This window comes from Cygnus olor, chromosome 22, assembly GCF_009769625.2.
Source record: "Cygnus olor isolate bCygOlo1 chromosome 22, bCygOlo1.pri.v2, whole genome shotgun sequence".
NCBI lineage: Eukaryota > Metazoa > Chordata > Aves > Anseriformes > Anatidae > Cygnus > Cygnus olor.
Window position 1 is genome coordinate 3,052,672 of NC_049190.1, and position 23,964 is coordinate 3,076,635.

Below are 23,964 nucleotides of genomic sequence, written 5' to 3' on the forward strand. Positions count from 1 at the left end.
AACAATATGGGGTTTTTTCCTCTCGTAGAGTGAGAGGCTGGTTTTGCAGCCAAGTCCGTAGGTGGGGGGGAAAAAAAAAAAAAGGCCTTTTCCTTTGAATGCCGGGTAATTTCTCTGAGAGCTGCCTCAGGGAAATCAAATCTCAGTTTCTTCTCATTTTTTTCTGGGGGGGGGAGCTAACAGGGGGAGCTGTAAACACGGCAGCAGCAACTTCCTTTTCTCTCCCGCTCTTCCTCCGGGTCGGGTTCCCTGCTCCAAAGCACCCCGGGGAAGGCAAAGCCCTTCCTGCTCCCACACGGGGATGTGCTGCAGGTGTCCGGGCAGGGGAAGGAAGCCCCAGACAGATGTTGTGAGACCGGAGGGGTTTTGCTGGGCATTAGCTGCAGTCAGGGTCCTTGCAGCTGGGGTCCCCCAGGGGTTTGGGGAGCGGAGGAGCAGAAGCAGCTCCTCTCTCTGCCCCGTGCCATGTCTGGGGCTTGGTGGAGTGCAGGGGTATCACCCCAAGGCTCAGGGCTCTCGGTTCAGGGTCTCGAGGTGGCTGTGCCTGCCTGGGTTCCTCTCGTGCCCCCTTCTCCCCCCGCAGTGCTCCTTCTCCCTCCTCCAGCAGCTCCTGCAGCTGGGTCGCAGCAGGCAGCTTTCCTTCTCTGTTAATGAGAAACTCCTGCACTTTGTCCCTTGAAACGGAGCCACGTTCGCCACGTGATTGCGGGGAAGGGCTTCGGCTAAGGCTGCGGAGGAAGAGAGGAAGGCGAAGGGCTAAACTGGCTCCCCTTGCACACGCGGTCCTGTGCCAGGGGCTGTGCCGGGAGGGGAGAGGCTCCAGCTGGAAGCCAGTTGCTGGGGGAATGGGAGCCTGCCCGGCCTCACCCTGCTGACCCTGCGCTGACTCAGTCAGCGGCTGTCTGCGTCTCTTCCCTTCGTACCAGGGAAGGGGAATTTATCCCCCCACGCCTGCCGCCTCCCCCGGCCTCGTCCTCAGCTGCGATTAGCACGCAGCAGCCGACGTGCGCGTACCAGCCTCCGCGCTCCAGGGGCTGTAAATCATAAACTGGGGGGGGGGGTGGGTTGTGGAGGGGGGAGCAGGGGTCGTCCCTCACCTCCTGGTACAGCTGGGCCTGTGTTTGGGAAGAGCTTTGGGTCAGGATAAGGGAAATCCCCAGCCTCAGCTTCCTGGGGCAGACCCCAGCTGGTCCGCGGGCAGCTGCAGGGACAAAGCAAGATTTATTTTTCCACACCCCTAACTTTGCTGCCAGTGGTGCCACAAACCTGCTCAGCATCCCTGGGGGGGCAGCTTTCCCTGCCAATCCAGCCCCCTGCTGCACGGGGCCCCTGTGAGCATCCCTCCGGGTACAGGATGTGCTCCATGAGCCCCGCACAGCGCCGGCCCCGCCGTCCTCCCGCTGGCCCTAGCGCCTCTTATCTCGAGCAAAAGGCATCTCGTCTCTCCCTGATACAGACGAGACTGCCCCGACCCCGCTGTGGCTCCGTGCCAGGCGAGGATCTTCTTTCTCTTGCAATCCTGCCCCAAGAGCTGGGAAGGGAACAGAATGAGATCCCTCCTGCGGAGCTGGGGCAGCCCCATTGATTCGGGGCTGCAGACCCCCCTTCAGCAATGTCCCACGAGCAGCGTGATGGATCCTCGCAGGCCTGGCACTCTCAGTGGTTCACAGGCTGCCCAGTATCGGGTTTTGTCCTTCGACAAGCTCTGAGCTTTGTGCCACAGTGCCCTGGGCAAAAAAAGGGGGATTTCTGGGCTTCCCAGCCCTGCCTTTCTGTTTTCCTTCATGCCACCCTGCTACCATGAAGGATTGTTGAATAGGATGAACTTGGGATTTACACCACAGCAGGACCGAAAGGGACATCATAGAGTAACTGCTGGAGCCAAATCTTTTCAGATTTTGGGGTATCAGAGATTCAGATGCCAGCTCTTTGGTGAGGGAGGGGTTTGGGAACAGGCAGCATCCCCAAAGGTGCTGCTGATTTCTCCCACGTGGCGCAGGGCAGGCAGAAGCATCTCGCTTTGACGCACCGGAGGGAAGACAAAAACTCCCCAGCTCCGAAGGCTTCCCAGCTCTTGCACTGCTGCTCCCCCCACCTCCTTAGGGGGGCTGGCAGGGGGGGAGGCAGAGCAACAGGAAACTCTCAGCCAGCTGTGATTTTTCACCAGAATCCGAGAAACCGCCTGGAAGCGACAGCTGCACTTAATAAAGCTGGGTCATTAAAATGACACAGCAGCTCTGCGGGGAAGGGGAGCCAGCGGTACGGGGGGGAAAGCCTCTTGTCTGAAGTGACTGGGGACAGACCAGAAAAGAAAAGGGCCCTTGGAAAGCCTGAGGAGGGAGAAGGAAAATATTCCTCAGCTCCCTGGCTGCTTGCCCAGCCGGTGAGATGCCGCGGCGCTTGGCCATGGGTCCGGGAGCTGGGGGCAGGACAGGGGACAGGCAGAGGGTTACCTGGAAGAGCTGGGTTTCCTCTGCTGGCCTCGCGCTTCTCACGCTTTGTTATCAGCCTCCCCGGGAGCCCTGGAACCGAGGCCAGGCAAGGAGGAGAAGATTTTTTTCTTCCCTGCTCCAGCCCCCGAGCGCCACATCAGCAGCGAGCTGCAGGATGACCTCGATGAGGAACAGATCGTCCCTTGGCCTGACGCCACCTCCCTGGCCGCGGGGACACCGGGACCTTGAGGCGGGGGGCCGGGGCCGGGGCCGGGTGGGCTGCGCCACGAGCCCCCCGCTGGGGATGCGGGCACCCGGAGCCGAAGCAGCAGCAGCCTTTGGGGCAGGAGCTGGCTCGGGGGGGGATTTTTTTCCATCATTTCCAGCCTGATGGCAGCGCCCGGCAGAGATTTACAACAGGCGTTAGTCGAGGGCTGTGATCAGGTGGTGAGGCCAGCTCGGGAGATCGAGCAGGGGATGCTCCCAGCTCTGCTTTGGGCAGCTTCGAGGGGAGCAGCGTGGCCTGGAGAAGCCACCAAAAAAGTTTTAGTGACAGCACAGGGTGGGGGTTTTGTGCCCTTTCTTTTTCTTCTTCTCCTTTTTTTTTTTTTCATCTCATTTCATTCCATTCCCCTTGGGCTGCATCAGCCTTGAGTTTTGGGGGTGCCGAACACCCGCCCACCTCCTCCGCCCCAAAACCCAGGAGGTGAGGTTTCGGTGGAGGCACCCCACGACGGCGGTGAGCCTGTTGGGTCACTGCCCTGCCCAGCCCCAGCTGGTGAGCCCAGTTTCAGGCTGATCCCACGGCTAAACCCCTGCATGGCTTTGCTGAGACGTTTACATAAAGTCTATTTCCAATGAGCTTTAAGGCCACATAAGATTAGGTGACACAAAATGCAGGGCATCTGTCCACAGAGGAAGTGAATAGACCTTTCAGTCAGCCTGTTGCTTTCTTTTTTTTTTTCCTTTTTTTCTTTTTCTTTTTTTTCCTTTTTTTCTTTTTCTTTTTTTTTTTTTTTTTTAAGTTATTTGCTTCAGTGGGCCCTCCAATCCAACAAACTGCCTAATTTTGCATTAACGTTCCAGGAAAGCACAGGAAACGTTTCCAGCTAAATCTGCAAGAAAAATATTTGCATTTCCCTCCAGGCTGATTTCTAACCTAGATTGCTGAGGTTTGGGGGGGGGGGGAGCGGGCGGGGGCTGCTTTTTAGCAAGTTTCCACAAAATAGATATTTCGCTTTACTCTGGAAAAAATGAAATTCAGACCACTGCAGATGCTCCAATGCCAAATGACTTTCAAGCATGAGAAAATTCTGAGATCCTAAGCGTAAAACATATGGCGCTTTGCTTTGGAATAAGATTGAAAGGGAAAAGCTCAACTGTAAAGCTCAACCGAGGACATTTTATTATTCAGAATGATATGAAAAAGTGTTTTCTTTTAGCCAGAGGAAGACAGAATTTTGAGCAGGTCTGTTTTCTGAAATTGATTTTTTTCCAAAGACCAGCAGCAGCCTTATTATTTATTTGCATTGTGGTCATATTAGGTCAATTATTAAATCGCTTAAATGAAAACCAAAAGCTCCTCAGGAATTTATTTTATGTGAAAGTGTGGATGAAAATGGAAACTACCAACCAGATTTTTCCAGTTTAAGAGAGAAATATTAACCACTGCCTCCCTCTGCAAGCGCAGATTTGGGACAGTTTTGCCTTTCAATCTGGGAGGCGAAAGAGGGGGGAGGTGTTCGCTGCTCATAACTGGAGGGGAAAAAATCCCCCAGATACTTCATTTTCTGTCTTCGCCGTATAGAAAAAAAGGTTTAAATGGAAAAACTGATGGAAGAAAAAAATAAATAAAACCTCTGATTGATTCAGATCTCTTTGAGCCGCCCCGAAACGTGGCTCTGAGCCCCCGGCCAGCATTGCTGCGTCAGGCCCCGTAGCGTCGGGCGAGCGCGCTCAGCCGTGCAGGGATTAGGCACATTCCCACGAGCTCCTGCTCAGCCGAGCATCCCCCCAAATCCCTCAACCCCTCCTGCACCGGGACACCAACCATCCCCAGAACCTGGGGCTGGGGGCCCCTGGGGCTCCCCCGAGCAGCTCTGGCTTTATCCTCACCGCCTTACGCTTGCCCTATATGAGCTCCCCCAATTTTGCCCTCCTGCCAGCTGCACGCCGTGAGCCAGGAGCGGCTGTGGCTCGGGGCTGTACTCGAGGAGCAGCTTCCCTGACCCCATCTGCAACTGCAGGTTGCCCCGGAGCACCGCGCCTAATGAACCTTGGTTTGTTCCTTGTAGCTGCAGGTGTTTTCCTTGCTCATAAACCCGTCCCAGTCCTTTCTCCAGCTATTCACATCTTTTGTGCGCCGTGATTCTTTTCCAAATGTCCATTTTATAAATCACTTTAATTAGTTTTATATCACTCGGTTATATTTATATCACTTGATTTAGTTTTCACGCTGCTTCCATTACATCCTGTATGTTGCTTTGATTTTATTTATGGTGTTTCTAGTGCATTTGCATTACTTTCCTGAGATGGATATCATTCTGGCTGGATTTACAGTGTATTTCTTCAGTTAGATTTATATCACTTTAATTAGATTTATATCCCTTTAGACTTTGAGGGCTTCTCTTAGATTTATAATATCTCTTTTACTAGGCTTGTCTTGCATAGGAGATTTGCATCCTTTTTTGTTTCAAAGGGTATTGTTTAACTCAACACCGGCGTTGTTTTACCGGGACTTTGGTCAGTGTCCCAGTTAGATATATTAAGCAAGAGCTCACCACCAGTCATGCTTCCATCCCCCATCCCTCCCAGTTTCCACTGGGATTATTCCAGCGTAAATTGTGCTGATGTAAATGATCTAAATTAGCCTCTTACAAGTTGGCACCAACATGACTGTAGTGGAGATTTCACTAACTGGATTTCTTAGAGAAACCAGTGAGAGTCCAGCCGGTGACATGCTGTTTCTGTCCCTTCCTTTCCTGCACTGAACACTGAACACCCCCATCACACGAAGCTGAGCGCCCTCTCCCAGCATGGCAGTGGACCAGGACTCTCCCAGCTGCAGGAGCAGCCTCCATTTGGGGGATGCGGGCTCCAAGCTGGGTTTTCCCTCTCCCAAAGTGCCCTAATCAAGAAGAAACTGGGTGCTGAAAGCACAATACCATTTCCTTCTGCACTTTCTGCACTGAACATGCAATTCCCGTGCCAGCCCCTCGGCACCCCGGCCAGCACCGCAGCAGGAGGGCAGCAGCAGCTTTCCCTTAAGATGCTCTTCCCCCGAACAGCCCCCGAGGACCTGGCTTTGTGTTTCCGCCCAGCTCTGATCACATCAGTGGAAGAAATCAGCTGGAAGGGCTCTAAATCCACATGCTTCGGGGCGAAAGCTGACCTCTGGCTGAGAAGGGTCAGTGGGCATCCCTGGGGGCTGCTGGTTCAGATGCTCGCAGTAGGATTTTCAGCTGCTTTCCAGCAATGTGGGGCTCTGTCGCAGGGCAGGATGGTGGACCTCTGCTCCCAGACCTTACCCAGCTCCATCTCTAAACCCGCTGAGGGCCTGAGCTGATGGGAGTTAATTTTTGTGAAGTTTCCCAGCCATCATCACCCGGCAGGGTGGCTGCGCCCAGGGGTCTCATGGACAAAACCAACCTCCTGAATCTCTTCTTGCCCAAAATACAGCAAGAACCCAGTGCTTACTGTGTGTCCAAAAAAAGTATTAAAAGAGGATTAAAAATGGTATTAAAGGAGATGCAGCACTCATACAACTGCAGCTTTGGGGGCTTGGCCATGGGAGATACCTGCCAGCAGCAGAGCAATCTGCCTGGTCACCTACCACTTCATCCCAGCCCATTCTCTTTGTTTTCACTCCCCCTGTGAACAGGACAAACCCCGTGAGGCATAAAGCAGCGAGGGAGGCGAGGAATGTGTTACAGAAAGCCTCTTGTTTGGTAGTTGAATCCAGATGTTAGGGGAAGCGGCGGAGTTTGCACGAGCGGGACAGAAAACGGCTGGAGCGGGAGCAAGGCGCACGCAGCCCGCCCTCCCGGTTACCCCATGAAACACTGAAGGGAGCTGAATTCGACTCTTTAGGAGCAAATCTGGGACCAAAAGGGCAGCCTGCCCAAATCTCCAGCGCAAGAGAAGGGCTGACCCACAAGAAGTACGAAATCCTGCTCTTTTACCCCAGGGTGATGTAGCTTGGCCCACACCAAGAGGAGCTTTCTGCAGAGCCAACGTGTAGTCACAAACCCACTTCTCCAAAGCAGTTTTGCTGCTGTGGGGCAGTCTTGGCCACCGGGGAGATTTTCCAAGCATTTCCCAGTAACTCTCCATGAATCCACCAGCAGGAATGGGGCAGAAGCCCCCTGCCCCCCCCCGACTGCTCTCCCCCACCCTCTGCCTCTCATCCTCCCTGCAGCTGCACCCAGCCTCTGCATAAACGAGCGCGGTATCCCAATTAACATGCACCTAATCAGACCATCGGCATCTCTGGAAGGGAGACTGCATCCGAGGCCTTGGCTGCAGAGGTCTGAGCACACCGCTGCCTTCCCCGTGCTCTGCCACTGGGCCCCTTTCATTTAATTACGCCCCGGCTGCCGTACGCCTCAGCCTTTTAATTGCCCTGGGCAGAGAATGGGATGGAAAACAGGTTGGAGATAGAAGATGCTGGGTATTGTTTTAAGACAGTAAAGCTGTTTATAAACACCGTGGAGAAGCTAGCTTTATGTAATTGCCGAGAAAAGGAGGGCATTCGGGGGGGGCAGCGGGGAACACCCCAAAGGGAGGCTGAGGAGCTCTTAATTAACGAAAAATGACTCGGAGCCTGATTCACCTCTGTAACAGCAAGATCTCCACTGAACACTAGAGCTACAAATCCTTTCCCAGAGCTTCAGACCAAGCCATAGGTCTGCAGTAATAGTCCCAGCTGTAGCTGGGATTTAGTCAAAAATTTGGCTGAATTGGGGGATTGGGAGGGTAAAAAAAAAATTCAGCTAACTCTCCCTGAGGTCTGTTAGTGCAGTGGTGCTGGGAACAACAGAAAAAAGCTGACTTTTATGTGTTCACATCCCCAAAAAGAGTTGCCCTGATTGAACACTTCAAAAAGCACTGATGATTCTTTCATGTATCTTTAAAAGTGGAGTTTGGCATGGAAATGAAAACGAAGGATGGAAGATTAAATAGATCAAGGCAGAGCGTTTGGGTCGGATCCCTGACCTCAGTTACACCGCTTTTAGTTGAAATTAACACCAGCGCACAGGGATGAGAAACTCAGGGACTGAAGAGGCAGCAAAAGCTTGTGCTTGGTTGGTTTTCGTTTTGAAAACTGAGATCTCCCAGGCTCTTCTGGAGCACGGCTGGGTGGGTTTTCGGAGCACAACCAAGAGCCTGTTCTTCCTTTCCCTTGCCTTTTTGCTCTCCTGATCCCTGTCTGCGCAAGCAGCCAGCCAGAGCGCTGCAAGAAAAACTCTGCCTGGCTCTCAGTGTGTGCGCAGAGCTCAGTCCAGCAAGGGAAATAAACCTGATGAGGCCAGGGCAGGGGATGGAAAGCCTGGTAAGCCACAGGCAGGCTGCCCGGCGGAGGCTGGGAGAGGCTGGATGGCTGTCGGGATGTGCTCGCAGGGTTAGCAGCCTGCTCAGGGCACTGGGGCTGCAGCACCAGGACATTTCACTGGCTTCTGCCGAGCTTTGCAGGCGCACAGATGAGCTAACTCTGCAGCGTTTTCCCTGCTGAAAGCGCTGCAGGGAGGACTGCAGGGCTGGGAGAAGCTCCCAGAGAAGTGTGTGGCCCCAGGACCGTGGCAAAGGCTGTCCACAGCTGTACGCAGCAGCTTTGATGCCAGCTCCATCCATCTCCTCCACCAGAGCAACGTACAGTTCCTTACACACAGCTGAATAAATCACATCAGTGCTTCGTTTGAGCTCTGGATTGGAAAGGACTTAGAGCAGCATGGGTCCTGAGCACTCCAGCAGATACTAATTGCCCTAACGAGCTCCCCCCAGGCCTTGCCCCATGCTTCCCACTGGCCCCGCAGCTCCATTTAAGCCCAGGCCCAGGCCCCCTGCCCTCTTCTGAGCAACTGGAGTGGGGCTGCCCTGCTGGAGGGGATAAGGCAGCATCTTCCCCCACGTGGTGATGTGAGCACAGCAGGATCCCTGGGGACAACTGGCTCGGCCCAACCTCACCAGGTGAGGGCAGGAAGACAGGCCAGGGCCAGGGGATGCCGAGGACACCGGTCAATGCCTCAGATCCAAGAGGGACAGGCGTGGTTGGGCCTGCTGTGGAGTTCAGGTACAAGGCTGAGGAGTGGGGTTTGAGCTCTAACAGGGCTCTGGAGCCAGGGCGGAGGGCTGCGGGTGCAGGGATAAGGCTGGGCTGCTAAGGCTTGGTGCTGCCCTTAGGGTCCAACAGCTAGGTATGGCCCAGACCTCCTGTGGGTGCTGCAGCTGGAGGTGTGCCTTCCCCAGCTGCTCCCTTGCTTGTGAATTTCTGCTCAACACAGTGCATGGTACTAGAGGCAGAGAACCTTGAAGGATGAAGAAGAAACCTTCTGAAGAGGCAGGGAGGTTATATGGAGGAGGGAGTGCTTCCTGGGAACTGTTGTGGCTGCTGATTCAGCCGGCTGAGGGGAACCCCGCCGGCAGTGACCAGGCTTGTTTCCCAGCAGTGGGGTGCTGGGGGGCCTGAAGGAGGCTTGGTGCTGCATCTGCACGAGCCCCCTGCAGCCCTCCTGGCACAGGCAGGACCCGTGTACCCCTGCCAGTCTGTAGATGAGGACAGGAGGCCACAGCTCTGCCTCTTGCCCCTCTGAAATGAGGGCTGCAGTCCCTGGCGAGCTGCTCTTCCCAGTGCCCAGCTCCCCGCTGACTTACCGAGGTTGTTTCTCAGAATAAGTGGCTCATTCACAACAAACATCCTCGCTCTTTGATGTATTGCTGGTGCTGTTGTTGTGGTGCGTTAAGTATCTTGGTTTCATGCTTGTAATAAGAAAACTGGCCACAGAGCTTTACTGTAAGCTGATGAGAAAGTAGCAATAATTATTGCTCTCTCCTCCATGGGAGGGTGAACTTCAGATGCTAATGGGCTCTGGAGTATTGGCTGCTTACTCACATTGGGGTGAAACAGCAAGGACGTTCATTCTCTTTGGTCTTAAATGCCCTTGTTCTGGGGAATAGGGTAAGAAAAACCCTGAACTGCACAGGAGGTGGTGGCAGCAGTCTGATTTTGGGCTAAGGGAAGGAAAGTTGTGTTGTGTGTGGGGCAAGGGACAGGGCAGGTGCATTCCTGGAACAGGAGATGCTGCGGGTGTTTATACCTCATCCAGCTCAGCACCAAGTGGGTGGTAAGTGGTGAAGACAGGGTGGCAGCAAACATTTTTGTTCGCCTGGTAAATTTGCATGGGGTGCAGGCAGGGCTCTCGCAAGCAGTTTGCCCACAGAGCCCGATGTGGGATGTTGGAGGACTTCTCACGCTCCCTGCTTCTGTTTTCCCCCTGCCTGCTGAGGCTCTCAGCTTCTGCAGCAAGAGTCCAGATCTTAGTGGGCATGACTCCCTCCCTGGTTTTCCAAGGTGCTGGCGTGACGCTGGGCTGTAAACGAAGTTTTGAGGTGAGGAAGAGGGAATGAAGATTTGCAGCCTGGCCAGATATTAGTGGTTTTCCACAGGGATGACAAAGGATACATCCAAGGCACCAAGGCGAGCCCCGTGTCGAACTAATCCCCTGCTCCCACGCACTGCCCTGCTGGAGCTTCACAACAAAGTGCAGTGGAGAACACTTTCTTTTAACAGCATATTTTTCCTTAACCTCGTTCTCAAGCATGGCTGAGGTATTTTAATGGAAATTTCCTCCCAGTAAAAAGGGCGGCAGCACACGCATACCAGAAACGAGATCATTAACATTCAGTAAAACTATATGCAGCTCAGCAACTGTTCCTGCCGTGGGGGCACTGAACCGGCAGGCAGTTTCCTTCCCTATAGCTGGGAAAAGATTGCTGTTTATATGTCCGAAGAGCTGTTCCATATTAGCAAAGGTAGAAGAAGCCGACACCACTGGAGAATCGGTTTGGTCACTCAGACTTGTCCCAAAGCTGTGCTTTCTCTTCTCCAGCTGTCCTTCATGGCCAGTAATTCTCCAGCCGCTGCTAACCTGCCCAAACATCCCTTCCTGGGATGTGAGTGATGGTGTCTGTCCCTTCAGACACCAGTGTTCAGTTGTTTTAAATCCCAGCAAAGCAGTGTTTCTCCTCTCCTCCGTTCCTTGGTAACTTTTTTCTGTTCTCTGCTCTCACTTTCTCTGACTGTTGCATGCCAGTGTTTTGGTTCCCCTCCCCACCCCCTGGTATGTCTTGTCTGTGCCCATTCATTTTGGGGCTGGGATCGGATCTTCATTCCAAGAGTCAAGGTTCAGTTGTGCCTTGGTCAAATTGCGATCTGCAGGACTACAGAGTTCCTGGTGAAGTGCTGAGCCTTGGGAAGAGCCCTCTGAGGCAGTCTGCTTTCTGATTTCCTTCCCTCTGGGAGGTACCAGGAGATAAAAATGATACCCCTTACTCCAAGCCAGGGAAGGATGGACCTAAATTACCTCTTGCACCCTAAGGTCCAGGTATGCAGTAGGCACTTCTGATGCCTGTGGCCAGGAGCATGTTCCTGTGGCTCTGCAGGGACTGTAGCCTCGCTCACCTCCCTTTGTCCTCCAAAATAGACGCAGGACCACGCTGTGCTCGAGTTCTGGGGGCTTGGTTGGAAGGTGGTGGACCTGGGGTAACCTCATTGCGATGGGGAAGCTGATCCCAGATTTGAGCTGGGCAAAGAGTGCGGCCCTTTGGCTGGAAGCTTTCCAAGGGTTATTTGTGCGCGCTAACCTCGTGGCACTCTTCCTTCCAGCCCCTGCTGGGGTCCTCCTGTCTTTTTGCATAATCTCCTCTGAATAAATAGACCGTGAGTGGGGCCTTCTCGGCGGCTTTTGTCAGGAGGAGCTGGTCGGTGTAGGTTTCTACCTTGTGGGCCCTCCCTCTCTTTTTGTGTCAGAGCCGAACCGCTTCTTTTCTCCCGTTTGCACCTCTTAACTTTCTCTCCTTGCCTGCTCTGATTTCTTTGCCCTGCTATTGTCGTGAAAAGTATTTGGAGGATACCGTTTGTGAGAAAGCCCTTACGTTTTCTTACATTTTCAGTCTAAAACTTAACTTGCGTGAGGTCCCACAAAACATACTAGTTGGACAAAAGTGATCTCTCCTCCTGGAAGTGTGGATTTAAATGGTTGCTTCTATACATTTCTGTGCTTCTCCTTGCAAAGCTCTTTCTCTGAGGCCCTGATCCTGCTGCCACAGTGACCTTTGTGTTTGCAGAGAGACCTTTTGAAATCAAAGGGGCCCTTCATGAGCATCTGCCCATCTGGAAGCGATTGCAGGAGTGGGCGGCTGAAGGGCAAATCTGGAGCCTTGTGGCTGGGCTGCGGAGTCTGAAGTGCCCCAGGTCCGTGTCCCTTGGGGGGGAGGGGCCAGGGAAAGCCCGAAGTAGCTTGCACGACATCCTCGGGGGCAAAAATACCCCCGGTGTGCCTGAGAGCAGCCCTGTGAGCTTCCTGTGTGCAGCGTGAGCCTGAGCAATCATGTAAATGTTGTTTGATTCCCAACAACCGCATGTTTAGAGGACTCTGATTTGTGTGTGTTTGTGCAAACACGAGTGCTGGGCTTTGTTATTAACGCTGACCTCTCCTTTCCAACTCCAGTTTGGGGATAATTATTTATCCCACGGAGTAGAAAACAATAAATAAATACAAAAAAAAACCTGCAGGAGAGCCCAGAAGCTGCCTGGCTGCTGCTGGAGCAGACCCCCCCCCCCCCCCCCCGCCCCCCATCCTCCTGCCACCCAGAGCACCGGGGCTCGCCTGCAGGGCGGCTGCTTGGGCCAGATTATTTTTTTTTCTCGCCCTCGGGCGAGCTCTGCCTCTTTTTTTTTTTTTGCCATTATTATTCCTCGCTCCCCTCCTCCCCTCCGCAGCTGGGGAGCAGCTGCGGGCCCGGCCTGGCCCTTTAAAGGCGGGGCGGCGCGCCGCTGCCTCTTTAGGGCCGGTCCCTGCCTTTGGGGGAAGGAAGTGCGGGCCGGGGGGGGCGGTGGGGGTGGCCGAAAAGCGGCGGCCGGGGGCTCTGCATGGCCGGGGGGGGCGCGGCGGGGCGCTTTTCCCACGCTGCGCTCCGCGCCCCCCGCCCCATGCGGGCCGGGGGCTGCCCCGAGCCGTGCGCGCCCCGCCGGGGGTAACGGTGCGGGGCTCCGGGGAGGGGGGGGATGCTCGCCCCCCGGCTACCGGCGCTGCCAGCCCTGCTGTGGCTAGCGTTAGCCCCGCTGCCCGGCGCTCCCGGCCCCGCGGCCAAGGCTGAGCTGCGGGTGCGGGTGCGGCTGCCCGGCGGGCAGGTGGCGGAGGAGAGCCTGCAAGCCGACAGCGGCTCCGACTGCATCAGCCTGGAGCTCCGCAAGGCCGACGGCGCCCTCATCACCCTCACGGCCGATTTCAGACAGGTGAGGCTCGGGGGAGGACGCCGGAGGACGGCCCCGGGATGCTGCGCTCGCCCCACGGGGGAGCGGAGAGCCCCCGAGCATCCCCGGGGTCCTGGGGGAGCCCCCCGTGGGGTTTGGTGCTGGGGGGGGGGGGGTCTCCGGTGGGTCCCAGCTGGGCGAGGGGTGCGAGGGGATGGGCCCTTCGAGCCCGGGGGTCGTCAGGAAGAGGCTTGGGGCACGACCCCGGTGCCCGCTGCTTGTGGGGATGCTGTGCGGGAGGGCTTTGGGGAGCTGGGATCCGCCTGGAGAAACCCTGCCGGGGGGTTCGGGAGCCTGAGCCCTGTCTGAGGATGGGGTCCTTCAGAAGTCCCTCCACCGATGAGCAATGTTGGGGTCTTTGTTCGTGGTGCACCCCGCAGACAGCTCCGGGCCATTTGGGCAGATTCCTGGCCCCCTGCGGCACAGCTGTAACCTGGGCAGCCCGGTGGTGAGCATGGTGGGGAAGGATTTTGGCAGGATGGGTGGCAAAGCCTTCTCCATGCCCGGCTGAGCGCAGCAGGTCTTGTTTCTCCTTGCTGAGCTGAGAGGAGCCGTGGCTTTGGGTGGCAGACAGCAGCAGGGTCAGGGCAGGAGAGTCCCCCCACAAGCTGGGGCTCAGATTCATGGGGCTCTGCTGTGTCTCCAGGACATCTCGCTCCAAGTGATGGCTTTGGGGAGCACGTGCATTTGGGGTGTGGGCACTGTTCACATGGCAGCTCACTCTGGGACTGGCAGAAACCCAGGGATCCTCCTGGCCCCCCTCCCAGGCCCCTCTGCAGGGAGGTGATGTTGAGACCCCACACTTCTAGGCAGGAGATGGGAGCTTTGGGGCCAGCGTGGCGTCCTTCAGAGCACCCCAAGCCTGGCTGGACGCCGTGAATTTTCTCTGGCTTGGGGATGAGCCTTTTGCTGCTGCGTGGGTGGCATAGCCGTCCGTGTGGCACGGCAGCGTTATCTTGTTCCCTCTGCTCAGACTGTTTGCTCGGGTGGACTTTGGTTTGTGGCAGGAGGAAGCTCAGCCCCGCGAGGTAGGACGGTGGTGTGTCCCGTCCTGCTGTGAACCTTGGAGCCCTCTCCCAGGCGTCTTCTGCTGGCTCTTCCCCTTTCCACTGCGATTTTTGGTCCCGGTTTCCTTGCAAGGCTCTCGGATCGCCCTTGGCCATCTGGAGGGTGCAGGTCTGAGATGCTTTGAGGTGCTAGCAGAAGCCGTGGCAGTTCGGGGTGTGAAGGCATGCTCCGTGTGCCAGCACGCACACAGGAACCAGTGCCATGGCTCCTGGGGGAGCACCAGGCTCCCAGCAGACACCGTGTGCCAGGAGGGCTTTTAAACCTCAAGAGCGCGAAGCTGCACGGCATGTTCCCTGCCAAGGGAAATCCCAGCTCTGTACAGACCTTCTGGGTAGGCCCTTTGGGATGCGATGTGGGGAATTTAGGTGTCCTGTTCATCCTTCTAACTTTATTTCCCCACTTATTTCAGCTCTTACACGGGCTTGCTCTAAAATCTCACCTACAAACCCAACAGCGTGTGGTAGCTCTTCTCCTGCTCTCATCCTGCTTTTAGCTGAGCTGCTTCTGAGCCGGGCTCTCTGAAGGTTTCTCTGTCTTATATATGTCAAATGCTTAGCTCTGTGCAAGCCCTCAGCTCCTGGGAGCACACAGGAGACGGTCCCTGGAAGGCTTGCAAGCATCAGCCTCCCCAAGTCTGTTCCTAACCCTCGGTTTTACAGCAGTTGGGTGCTGCCTGTCTGTGTTCATGGCTTTGCTGGAGCAGAGCTGAAGAAAGCCAGAGACAGAAGGGACCGAGGAGATGGATTTGCGGTGCAGTGAGTAATGATGTGAGCAAGCAGCTGCCTGGCCAGGCTTCCCCCTCTGACCTGTTCTCCTGGCTGCACGCAGGCATTTCCCTGCTCTGCTCTGCTGCTCAGCTCTCGAACGTTACACAACTTCTCCCCTCCAGAGAGAAGGTCTTGAGGCTCTTAGCCTTTGTGAAAGCAGCTGGGGTTGTTGATCTGGGTTTCCCAAGCAAGATTGTGTGGTCATGCTGTGGCCAGGATGCTGGCTTTCTGCACAAATGATTTTTCCACTCCTCTGGCTTAAACTGCAGGGGGTTAGTCTAAAGGCAGAATTTTTTTTTTTTAATTCTTTGCTGACAAAGAGTTGCTGTTAGACCGTGGGCTGGAGAGGAGAGGAGTTACAATGAGATCATGGCTCAGTTCTCCCTTCTGACACTGGTGGAAGCTGAGCGGGGCTCGAGCAGTGCTCCAGGCCTTCCAGGGGTGCAGTTCTCCGTTCTCTTCCATCCCTGCTTCCCATCCAGAGCTGAACCTGGAGGAGCGGTGTGCTCGGAGCACACCAGCCTTTATTTCATTCTCTAAAGCACCACAAACTGGTCGGTGGGACTCCAAACTGTGGGCCTTGCTGTTTTCTGGGGTGTGCAATGGTGAGAACTCTTTCTTCCCTGGCAATTCGAAAGGGCGCGATGAGAACACTTCTTTGTCTACGTGGCACTGTCAGGCACAAAACTTACTGCAAAAAGCATCGAGGGGGTGGATCGACCCTAAACGTTGTCTAATTCCAATAACGTGATCTTGCCAGTTGTTAAACAGCGGCCTGAGAACAAAGTGGGCGGTTCTAGTCCAAGGTCAGCACACAGATAGAGAAAAGTTTCTTTTTCCTTCTGATTGCTGGAAAAAATGTGTTGGAAATGGCTACTGGTATTGTAATGCTTGCATTGCCAGCCCTTTTGGGGTCCTTTGTTAATAAAGTTGGAGTTATGTGATAGTTTGGGGGGGGGGGGGGTGGAGGCTTTCCTTGTGCCAGGGGTTCATTGTGTTAGGTGCTAAATGACCAGGGGACGTAGGGAAGCGTGTGGAAGAGATGGTAGCTGTAAAATACAGGTGGCTGCGCTCTGCCTGCTGCCAGGGCTGCCCCGTGCTCATGCCGTGCATGGCCTTGGGCAGGTCGCTCACCGGGCAGGATCCAGTTTGGGAAACAGCTCTGGGATTTACTCATTGGCATCCTTCAATTTATAGGTGCTGAGCGTGAGGATGCGTAACTAGGGGATGCTCAGCGCCTGTAGGAACGAGGGTTTCTGGTAGGAGAGGGGTTAAAAAGCGTAATCCCCTCTGAGTCAGGGTAACTCAGCCGGCTGGCCCCCCAGCGAGGACGGACGCAGTAACACATGCTCTGCGCTGTACAAGCAAAACAACTTTCCGGCCAGCTCCAGCTGCTCCCCGGGGGAGTGCAGGCAGGGTCATGACCACAGCAGAGGCTTCTGGCAGGGCTGGGACCTGGGTCTGGGGGTCCCCAGTGTCCCCAGCAGCAGCTTCCCTATCCTTGTACCACCCTGGCCTGCCCGGACGTGTGACAGCAAAGACAAAAGCAGGTCCCACGGCAGAGCTGATCTCCTTGGGGGAGAGAAGCTTGGCAGGAATGCTGCCTGGGTCGGAGGGAGGGAGGCACCGAAATAATTTATTTCCCTGGGAACCGGTTCGCTCCACGCCGCGTGAAGCCGAGGCGCTGGGCTCGGATCTGGACCACACAGGCTTGTACGGCTGCACGGGATCCAGCCTCGAAATGGAGGCCGGGTTGTTCCCGCACCCCAGATGGCAGTCCCCGGGGAGCTGGCTGAGGACGGGGAGGGAAGAGAGAAAACTGATTTCCCTGCGCCTCCACGCAGCCTGGTTCTCTGCTGGAGTTGCTTCGGCACATACAGGCAACCCGGGCTGGTGGGAGCTGGCTGCACGGATTTCCTTTCTCCCCTTAGGAACCGAGAGCTGCTCTGCCTGCGCCCCGGGAGCCAAGGCTGCGGTTCCCTCCGATGGCACGGCGAGCACACGGCCGCGGAACTGCCTGTTCCCTGCCACGCCACCGCCGTGGCCAGCCCCAGACAATAGGTGTAACCGTACCCGGCACACCAGCGCGGGTCAGGGCCAAGGATTCTCACCGCCCCCGGGATGAGTTCATCCGGAGAGTCCCCGCGTTGCAAGGCAATGCTCTGTCGGGGCTTGTTCCCTGCTGGGAAATTTTGCAGAAACCCAGAATTAAAGGTGCGTTTCGCTGCCTTGGCTGGGTACCCACCTTGGCACCGGCTGATCCTGCTCTTCCTGGTGGGAATCGCTGGGGTGCCTGGGGAGGGGAGGGCGCTCTCCAAGCGCAAAAACCTTCGGTGGCTCTTTCCAGGTGAGAAGCATGGCATGTTTTTGATGTGATGAGCTTCGGTTCTTGCTCCACCTGGTGTTGTGTAGCCAGGGCAGGGAGAGCAGGGAAGCTGGGCATGGCTTTGAGAGAGGGAGGTGAGGCAGGACCTGGGGAGAAGGGGGGCTGACCTCTTGGTGAGGAGAGAGTGGTCCCTGCAGGGCACGAGTCTCCCAAAATATGGTTAGCTTTGCTCAGAGATCCACCGGGAGGATCGCTTTGGGTTTGCTTGGAGCCAGGTAAAGGTGGGATTTCACTCATCAGAACAACGCATGCCTTAGGAGCCAGTTCCTTGAATAAACCAGCTTGATTAAAGCTGTTCAGTGGCTTGCTGACTGCTGGAAAAGTGCACCTAAGTGGCATCAGTGAAGATGCCTGCAGTCCCTGACCCTACAGCTCCCAAGGCCCCAAGTTCAGGCAGCACCACAGCCCTCTGCATGCCAGAGCTGCCTCCTTTGGATGCTGTGGGGTGAGACCCACATCTCCACATGGCTCCAGCCCCTGTGCAGGGGAGCTCAGATCCGCTGTTCAGATGCGGTGTTGTGCTTTCAAGGTACGTTGCATGGGCACCATCTCCCTTGCCCAGTGTTGCATCCCTTCCTGGCTTTATGGAGACCCAAAAAATGACAACAGTAAAGGGACTGAAGGTGTCCAGCAGGCTCAGCTCAACCCCAGGAGCACTCGCTGGGTTGTTGTGCTCCCAGAGAGCCCTTTGAACAGAGCTGCTGGAGGACGGAGGTGGCCAAAAGCCCTGGGGACACGGGGAGGAGAAGAAATGCCCCCTCCCTGAGGTCCCAAGCCTAGCATGCATGGGGTTGCAGCTTTGGTGGTGGCGGCTCAGGGCAGCGGGGTTCATGTAGATAAGGATCTGGCCTTGCTGTTTGATGTAGGGGCAGCCAGGCGTGGAGCCGCCCTGGTTCGGCACCAAGGGGCGAGCCTGCTGCCCGGGGGAAGGAGAAGCTGAGGGGGGAGGAAAGGATGGGTCAGGGGCACTGCTCCCCCTGCGGTTCCTGTTGATCTCTACCATTTTACCCCCTGCTCCCTTCTCCTCCAGCTGTACCCCACTGCAGGATCACCTTTCTCTTTCTCTCCCTCCTCCCCTCCCATACCAATGGGCTCTTTCCAGGGCAGTTTTTGCAGGGATCTTTACTCGAGGTTACGTGGACCCGCTGGCCCATAAATCACTAAGCACACAGACAGGCAGATAAATATTTAGAATAGCTGAGCGGCTGCCCTGGGCCGCTCGCTGGCTGGGGCTGGAGGCACTGCGGTGCTGTGCGGGTGCTTGTGGTGCTTCCACCTTGCTCCTGCTGCCTGCCTGGGGCTGGAGAGGGAGCAGGCGCTTGTATTGATGCCTGAGAGCTCCTCGTTTGCCCCACTGGTGGGCTGTTGTTGTCCTGAGCTTGGTCCTGCCTCCCTTGTGTGCTTGGAACCCTGAAAATGAAGCACCGCTCTCCAAATTCAGCGCTGAATAGAGCTGCTGAATTAGGAGCTGGGTATGCTGTGGAAGAGGCACCTTTGGACGTTTGGAGGCTGCTTGGGAAGGAGTTTTTCTGTGCCTGGACCTCGCAGCAGCTGGGTGCAGTGCTTTGGAGCCGGAGGACTTGCAGTCATACGCGTCGCTCGGGAGCTCTGGGACCGCTCACGGGGAGAGTGATGCAGATCTCTCGTACATATCGTGACAAGGAGAGGGAGCTGGGCGACTGACGTCTAGCTCTTGGACACACACATCGGAAGGATTCAAGGGCTGCTCTGCATGTTCTCGTGTTGCAAAAATCGCTTCCAAGCTGGGAAGCCCTGCGCTGCTGTTAATCTCCTGCATCTACTTGAGGTTTCCACTCCTAGCGCAGAGCGTGGCTGTCCCCGTTTGCTTTTTTCCAGACAGGCTGCTGGGTGTTCAAAGTGAATTAAAATGAAATCCACACTTGGGGAATGTGCCAGGGTGAGCTGCTGGTTTCAGTCTTCTTGTCCTTGGACCAGGCAGGAGCTCGCAGCAGAGCTCAGCTGGGAGGCAGCTGGACTGCGCATAGATGGGAACGTGGCTCCTTCAGTGGTGCCAGGGGCTCAGTGGGAATTGTCCCCATTAAAGCAGGCAAAAATCATGATTCGGTCGTAACATCACATGCGCTTCTGTGGAAACTTCATCCTGGATTTTTCTTGGTCAGTGGGAAGTTTGGGAAATATTGCTTTCTTCTCTGTCCCCCTGCTGTTGTACTGCTCCAGCCATAACCCTAGCCATTTAAAAAAGCTTAGCTTCTCTTTTCTCATATTATTTGTTTTCCTTTGTGTCTTTTGTTTTTTTTTAAATGCCTTCAGATGCTCTTTTAAGACCCTGGAGAACGCAGCAGCTTTGAGCTGCTGGTGATGCCTCCCAGGCTACGCTGCGCTTTTTCAGATGTTTCCCATCTCTACAGAGAGGTGTCAGTCAAACCAGAGCACTAAAGGCAGTGATTAAGAAACCCTTGTGTCTGTGGGCAAAAGCAATTGGTATCTCTTTTTCCAAATCCCCTTCATGTCCTGTTTTTGTGCTGAGTTTTCAGTGCATACAACAAAGGCACCCAGCAAAATCCTTTCTCCTCTCCTGGGAACATCCCAGATTACAGCCGTCCAGATGTGCACCGAGTTGTGTATCCTTTTCTTGTCTGGACAGGGAGTAATTTCTTCTCCAGGACACAAGGCAGCAGAGGAAGGTCGGGGCTGCTTGTCCCAAGTAATGCATGGAGATAAGAGCTATGTGATATTCGTTTAACCAAAATAGGTGTAGGTTTTGCCTGTGCTCAATCTCAGCTTGTTATTAGCTCGTTGGTGAAAGGAGGACCTTTGCTGTAATGAAGACTCGGGATATTTTTAGTTGGTGGCAGATGGAAGCTGTGACCAGCTGCCCCCAGAGGGCTTCAGTTACAGCTCAAAAAGATTGTGACCTGGAGGGAAAAAACGGGCCTCCCTCGGTGCGTGGCGTGGTCGGGATATGGTTACAGAGGTTCGGGTCCCTGTCACGCTGCTGCTTGGAAAAACTCACCCAGTCACCCAATCCCAGTAGTCCTGGCACTGTTGCACAGGGGGATTTTTGGACTGTGCCTTGTCCTTTCACCCGTTTCGTACTCACCCTCGTGCCTTCCTGCCCACGCTTGTGCTTCCTCTCGCCCTTTCCCCTTTGCCTTCTGCTCGCACACCAGTGGCCCCTAGCAGGAGAGGCCATGTTGCAGAAACTGGAAGCAGCAATCAGCTTGTTTAACACCAGTTGTAACCCTGCCTCTGGGGGGTGGGGAGAGCCTTCAGGGCTTTTCCAGACTGAAGGGCAAAAGAAATAGCCTTGAGCAGAGAGAGATCCTCTCTTGATAGTGGGAGAACCCCAAGTGGTCAATCTGAAGGTGAGCATCTCCTCCTGAGAGAGGACAAGACTCCTGGGAGGCTCACCTCTCCTTGTGCTGAAGGACAAAAGCCCAGCCGCTGGCTGAGGGAGGCAGGGATGTGGGATGGGAGCTGGCAGCGACCTGTCCCTGCCCCGGTGGGATTGCGAAAACCCTTACACTGGTTGTTACACTGCAGGCTGGGGTGGGATTGGACCTGGGGGAGGACACCTGTGCTCGGGGAGCAGAAGTATGAGACCTTTGACTTTGTTCTTTGGGCTGGAGCCTTTCTGCAAGACCCTGACTTCTCAATTCACCAAACAATGCCAAAGGTCTGTGACTAACTGCGATTTTTTTTTTTTTAATTCTCTCTCTGCCAGGAGGTGAAGATCTTCCGTGCCTTAATCCTAGGGGAGCTGGAGAGGGGCCAGAGCCAGTTCCAAGCACTCTGCTTCGTCACCCGGCTTCACCGCAACGAGATCATCCCCAGCGAGTCCATGGCGAAGCTGCGGCAGGTAGGGGGCTGCCCTGTGCCCCAAACCCACCGGGGTTTCTTGGATAACCTTCCCATGCAGCCTCCTCGTGGCTCTGCTGGCTATTAGACCTGCCTTTCACCTCCCTTCCTGCTTAAGGAGCTCGGCATTAAACTAATTTCAGTAATAGTATTGATCCTGATCCCCTAACAAACATGAAGGGAGCATGATTGAGTTCAGCCTGAATCAAAGGGCAAGCGGATGCTTAGAGTAATCATCAGGAAAGCTCCTGCCCGACATTGTCCAGTGAATTAATTACTGGCACCATCCATCACGACAGAGCATTGATAAATGATCCCAGGCAAATCAGAGCAGTAATAAACCATCATCAGTTCCAACACCACCCAGAGGTTTTGTAAGCGCCTTCCATCCAGATGGGATGTGGGTGCGCTCAGAGAGGAGCATCCATTTGCACATCTTCCTATGTCGGTGTGAAATCCTGACGTGCTACAAGGGGTGACCTGTTGCAGCCAGGATTCAAGTTTTTGTGATTTTTTTTGTTCTCCGCAGAAAAACCCCAGGACAGTGCGGCAGGCTGAGGAGGTGCGGGGCCTGGAGCACCTCAGCATGGATGTAGCTGTCAACTTCAGCAAAGGGGCGCAGCTGAGCTCCCACATCCACAACGTCTGTGCAGAGGCCAAAGAAGCGATTTACACGCGAGAGGACGATGTCAAATTTTGGCTGGAGAAAGGTAGAAGTTTCCTTTGGTTTGGGTAGAGCTGCTCGGGTCAGCAAGCCGAGGCGCTGCTGTGCTCTCTCTGCTGGCCCCTGGTGTCCTGCAGAGAACATTTCAGCTTTTTGTTTGCTGTCTGTGCCGTGGGCAAGGCGTGTGCGCTGCTTGCTGGCACATCACACTGCTCTCATCTGTTCCTCAGCATATATCTGACCTCTTCGGTGTCACCCTCCTCCTGAATGTAATTAGGCAGTATTTCCAATGCAACCTTTCACCTGGTCCCTCACCCAAAAGAAACGCATTCTTTGCATTCTTGATACCTCCTGGCCTGTTTCCCCTAGTGCCCTTTTCCTCTCCCAGGGTTCCTACCCAGTCGCGTGTCCCACCAGCCCCTGAAAATGTTTTTCAGCTGGCTGCAGCACGCACAGCGCTGCCTCTGCACCTCCCCTCGCCTTCCAGCAGCGCCCTGAGCAGGATTTGCTTCCTCCCGCAGGGGTGGACGGCTCCATGTTCGAGGTCCTGCCGCAGACGTCCGACCTGCCGGACCTGCAGCGCTGCAGGCTGTGCGCGGACCGCTGGAAGCCCTGCATCTGCAGCTACTCGCTGAGCATCGAGTGGTACCCCTGCATGCTCAAGTACTGCAAGAGCCGCGATGCCGCGGGCAAGGTTTCTTCCTACAAATGCGGCATCCGCAGCTGCCAGAAGGGCTACACCTTCGATTACTACGTGCCGCAGAAGCAGCTCTGTCTCTGGGACGAGGAGACCTAGCAGAGCCAGGCTTTTCCGAGTGGCAGCTCAGCTGCCTCCTGCCACCGCTCGCGATGCTGAGGGCCTCCCGCAGCCCCCCGCTGCGAAGAAGGAAGGTGGTTCACAGCGGTGCCTTGTACCAGGGGAGCTCTGTGTGTGTGCCTTTCCTTCTGCACCCGCCCCCCCCCCCCCCCATGGCTCCATCCCGACCCCACAGCTCGTACTGGGATAAGCGGGCTCGGCTCGCTGCGTGGTGAAGCAGGAGCCGTGGGTTTTGGGGCTGAAGCGCCAGAAGGGCTCTGTTTTTCCCTGCTCTGGGGGTGGGGGGTGTGAAGAGGGGCACTTCTGGCCAGTTTTCAGCCTCCAGCATCCTGAAGGGTGGCCAGGGCAGGGAGAGGAGGAGTCCCTGGGGTGTCAGACATCTCCGCCACTGACTTCGCCACCTCCTGGTGACACGACAGCATTTTCCACTGGGAACATGGCTGAGTTATGGGACCACATACCGAAGGTACGAATCCTACCCAAAGCCAGAGCCTGCCTGTAGCTTTTTTTTAGTGTCTGCCTGGCTGGTATATCCTTCCCGTGGCTCCAAACAAGATGCTCTGGGGGGATATGGCCCAGTAATTCTGCCCCAAAGGGCTGCTGATTAGGGCTCGAACTTCTCCCTATTTAGACTAGTGAAGGCCAACATTTTGTGTTGGTTCTGGGACTCTCCTGCTAGGAAAGAGACGTCTGGAGATTTGTGACTGCCATCGTAACCTTGTGGTTGCAAGGGGGGATGATCCCAGATGGGCATTGCAACTGTTGTTTGGAAGAAGATAACGTCCTACATCTACATCCAGTTTTACGTCCTACTCTGCCAGCTATTCACAAGAAGCTCTTAGTTAACTGTACTGCTTTGCTGTGCCTTGGTTTCCCCTATATGTAAAGTAGGGATGACCTTGAAGCTGACCACGGCCCTGGTGTGTACCTGGAGGACATCAGACAAAAAGTGCTGTAGGAGCGCTGCCTGCTTCCCGAGCCGTCTTCCACTCAAGTTTAGAACAAGCAGAGAGGGGAAAGAGGCTGTTGGGGTCATTGTGAGCCCCCGTTGCTCCTGATGAAAAGCCTTCACAATGTGCCTTTTTGCCTAAAATCCAGGAATTTTTGACAAAAATGAATTTGGTCACAATTATTTTTGTATTGATCAGTTAAGGGGCGGGGGAAGGGAAAGGTATTTTAATATTACGACATGAAGTAAAACACACTTGAATGATTTTTTTTAAAAAAAATTATTTATCATTTGTAAGGTAAAATAAACTTTTTTTTAAAAGCATGCCTGGTCTAAAAGCCCCTCTCATAATCTGTGTGATCCCTTTGTTTGCAATTGGGATTGGTAATTGCTCTCTGCTGGGTTCTGAGCCTCTGCCTTGGGTGTTGAAGACCTTGGGGCTGGAGGGGCCACATCCTGCAGCATGAGCACAGTGCTCAGTGCGGTCCTGTATTGCAAGGGTACCAGCCA

General features: G+C 55.1%; 2 protein-coding genes across 2 annotated transcripts; one reads left to right on the forward strand and one right to left on the reverse strand.

Moving 5' to 3' along the window:
* The first annotated feature begins 12,521 nt into the window (after positions 1-12,521).
* On the forward strand, positions 12,522-23,778 carry OAF (out at first homolog). Its single transcript, XM_040534508.1, has 4 exons — positions 12,522-12,945; positions 20,891-21,025; positions 21,554-21,734; positions 22,210-23,778. The coding sequence occupies exons 1-4, from the start codon at positions 12,715-12,717 to the stop codon at positions 22,482-22,484; spliced, it is 822 nt and encodes a 273-aa protein (XP_040390442.1). The 5' UTR covers positions 12,522-12,714; the 3' UTR covers positions 22,485-23,778.
* Positions 12,954-16,025, reverse strand: LOC121058657. Its single transcript, XM_040534507.1, has 2 exons — positions 14,246-16,025; positions 12,954-14,091 (listed from the first exon to the last, which is right to left on the reverse strand). The coding sequence occupies exons 1-2, from the start codon at positions 14,407-14,409 to the stop codon at positions 13,143-13,145; spliced, it is 1,113 nt and encodes a 370-aa protein (XP_040390441.1). The 5' UTR covers positions 14,410-16,025; the 3' UTR covers positions 12,954-13,142.
* Positions 23,779-23,964: the final 186 nt, after the last annotated feature.

Coding starts and splice junctions, on each gene's coding strand:
- OAF (XM_040534508.1), top strand. CDS start 12,715: ATGCTCGCCCCCCGGCTACCGGCGCTGCCAGCCCTGCTGTGGCTAGCG. Junction 12,946..20,890: donor TCACGGCCGATTTCAGACAG/GTGAGGCTCGGG, acceptor TCTCTCTGCCAG/GAGGTGAAGATCTTCCGTGC. Junction 21,026..21,553: donor CCATGGCGAAGCTGCGGCAG/GTAGGGGGCTGC, acceptor TGTTCTCCGCAG/AAAAACCCCAGGACAGTGCG.
- LOC121058657 (XM_040534507.1), bottom strand. CDS start 14,409: ATGAACAGGACACCTAAATTCCCCACATCGCATCCCAAAGGGCCTACC. Junction 14,092..14,245: donor CTGCTGGGAGCCTGGTGCTC/CCCCAGGAGCCA, acceptor CTTGCAAGGAAA/CCGGGACCAAAAATCGCAGT.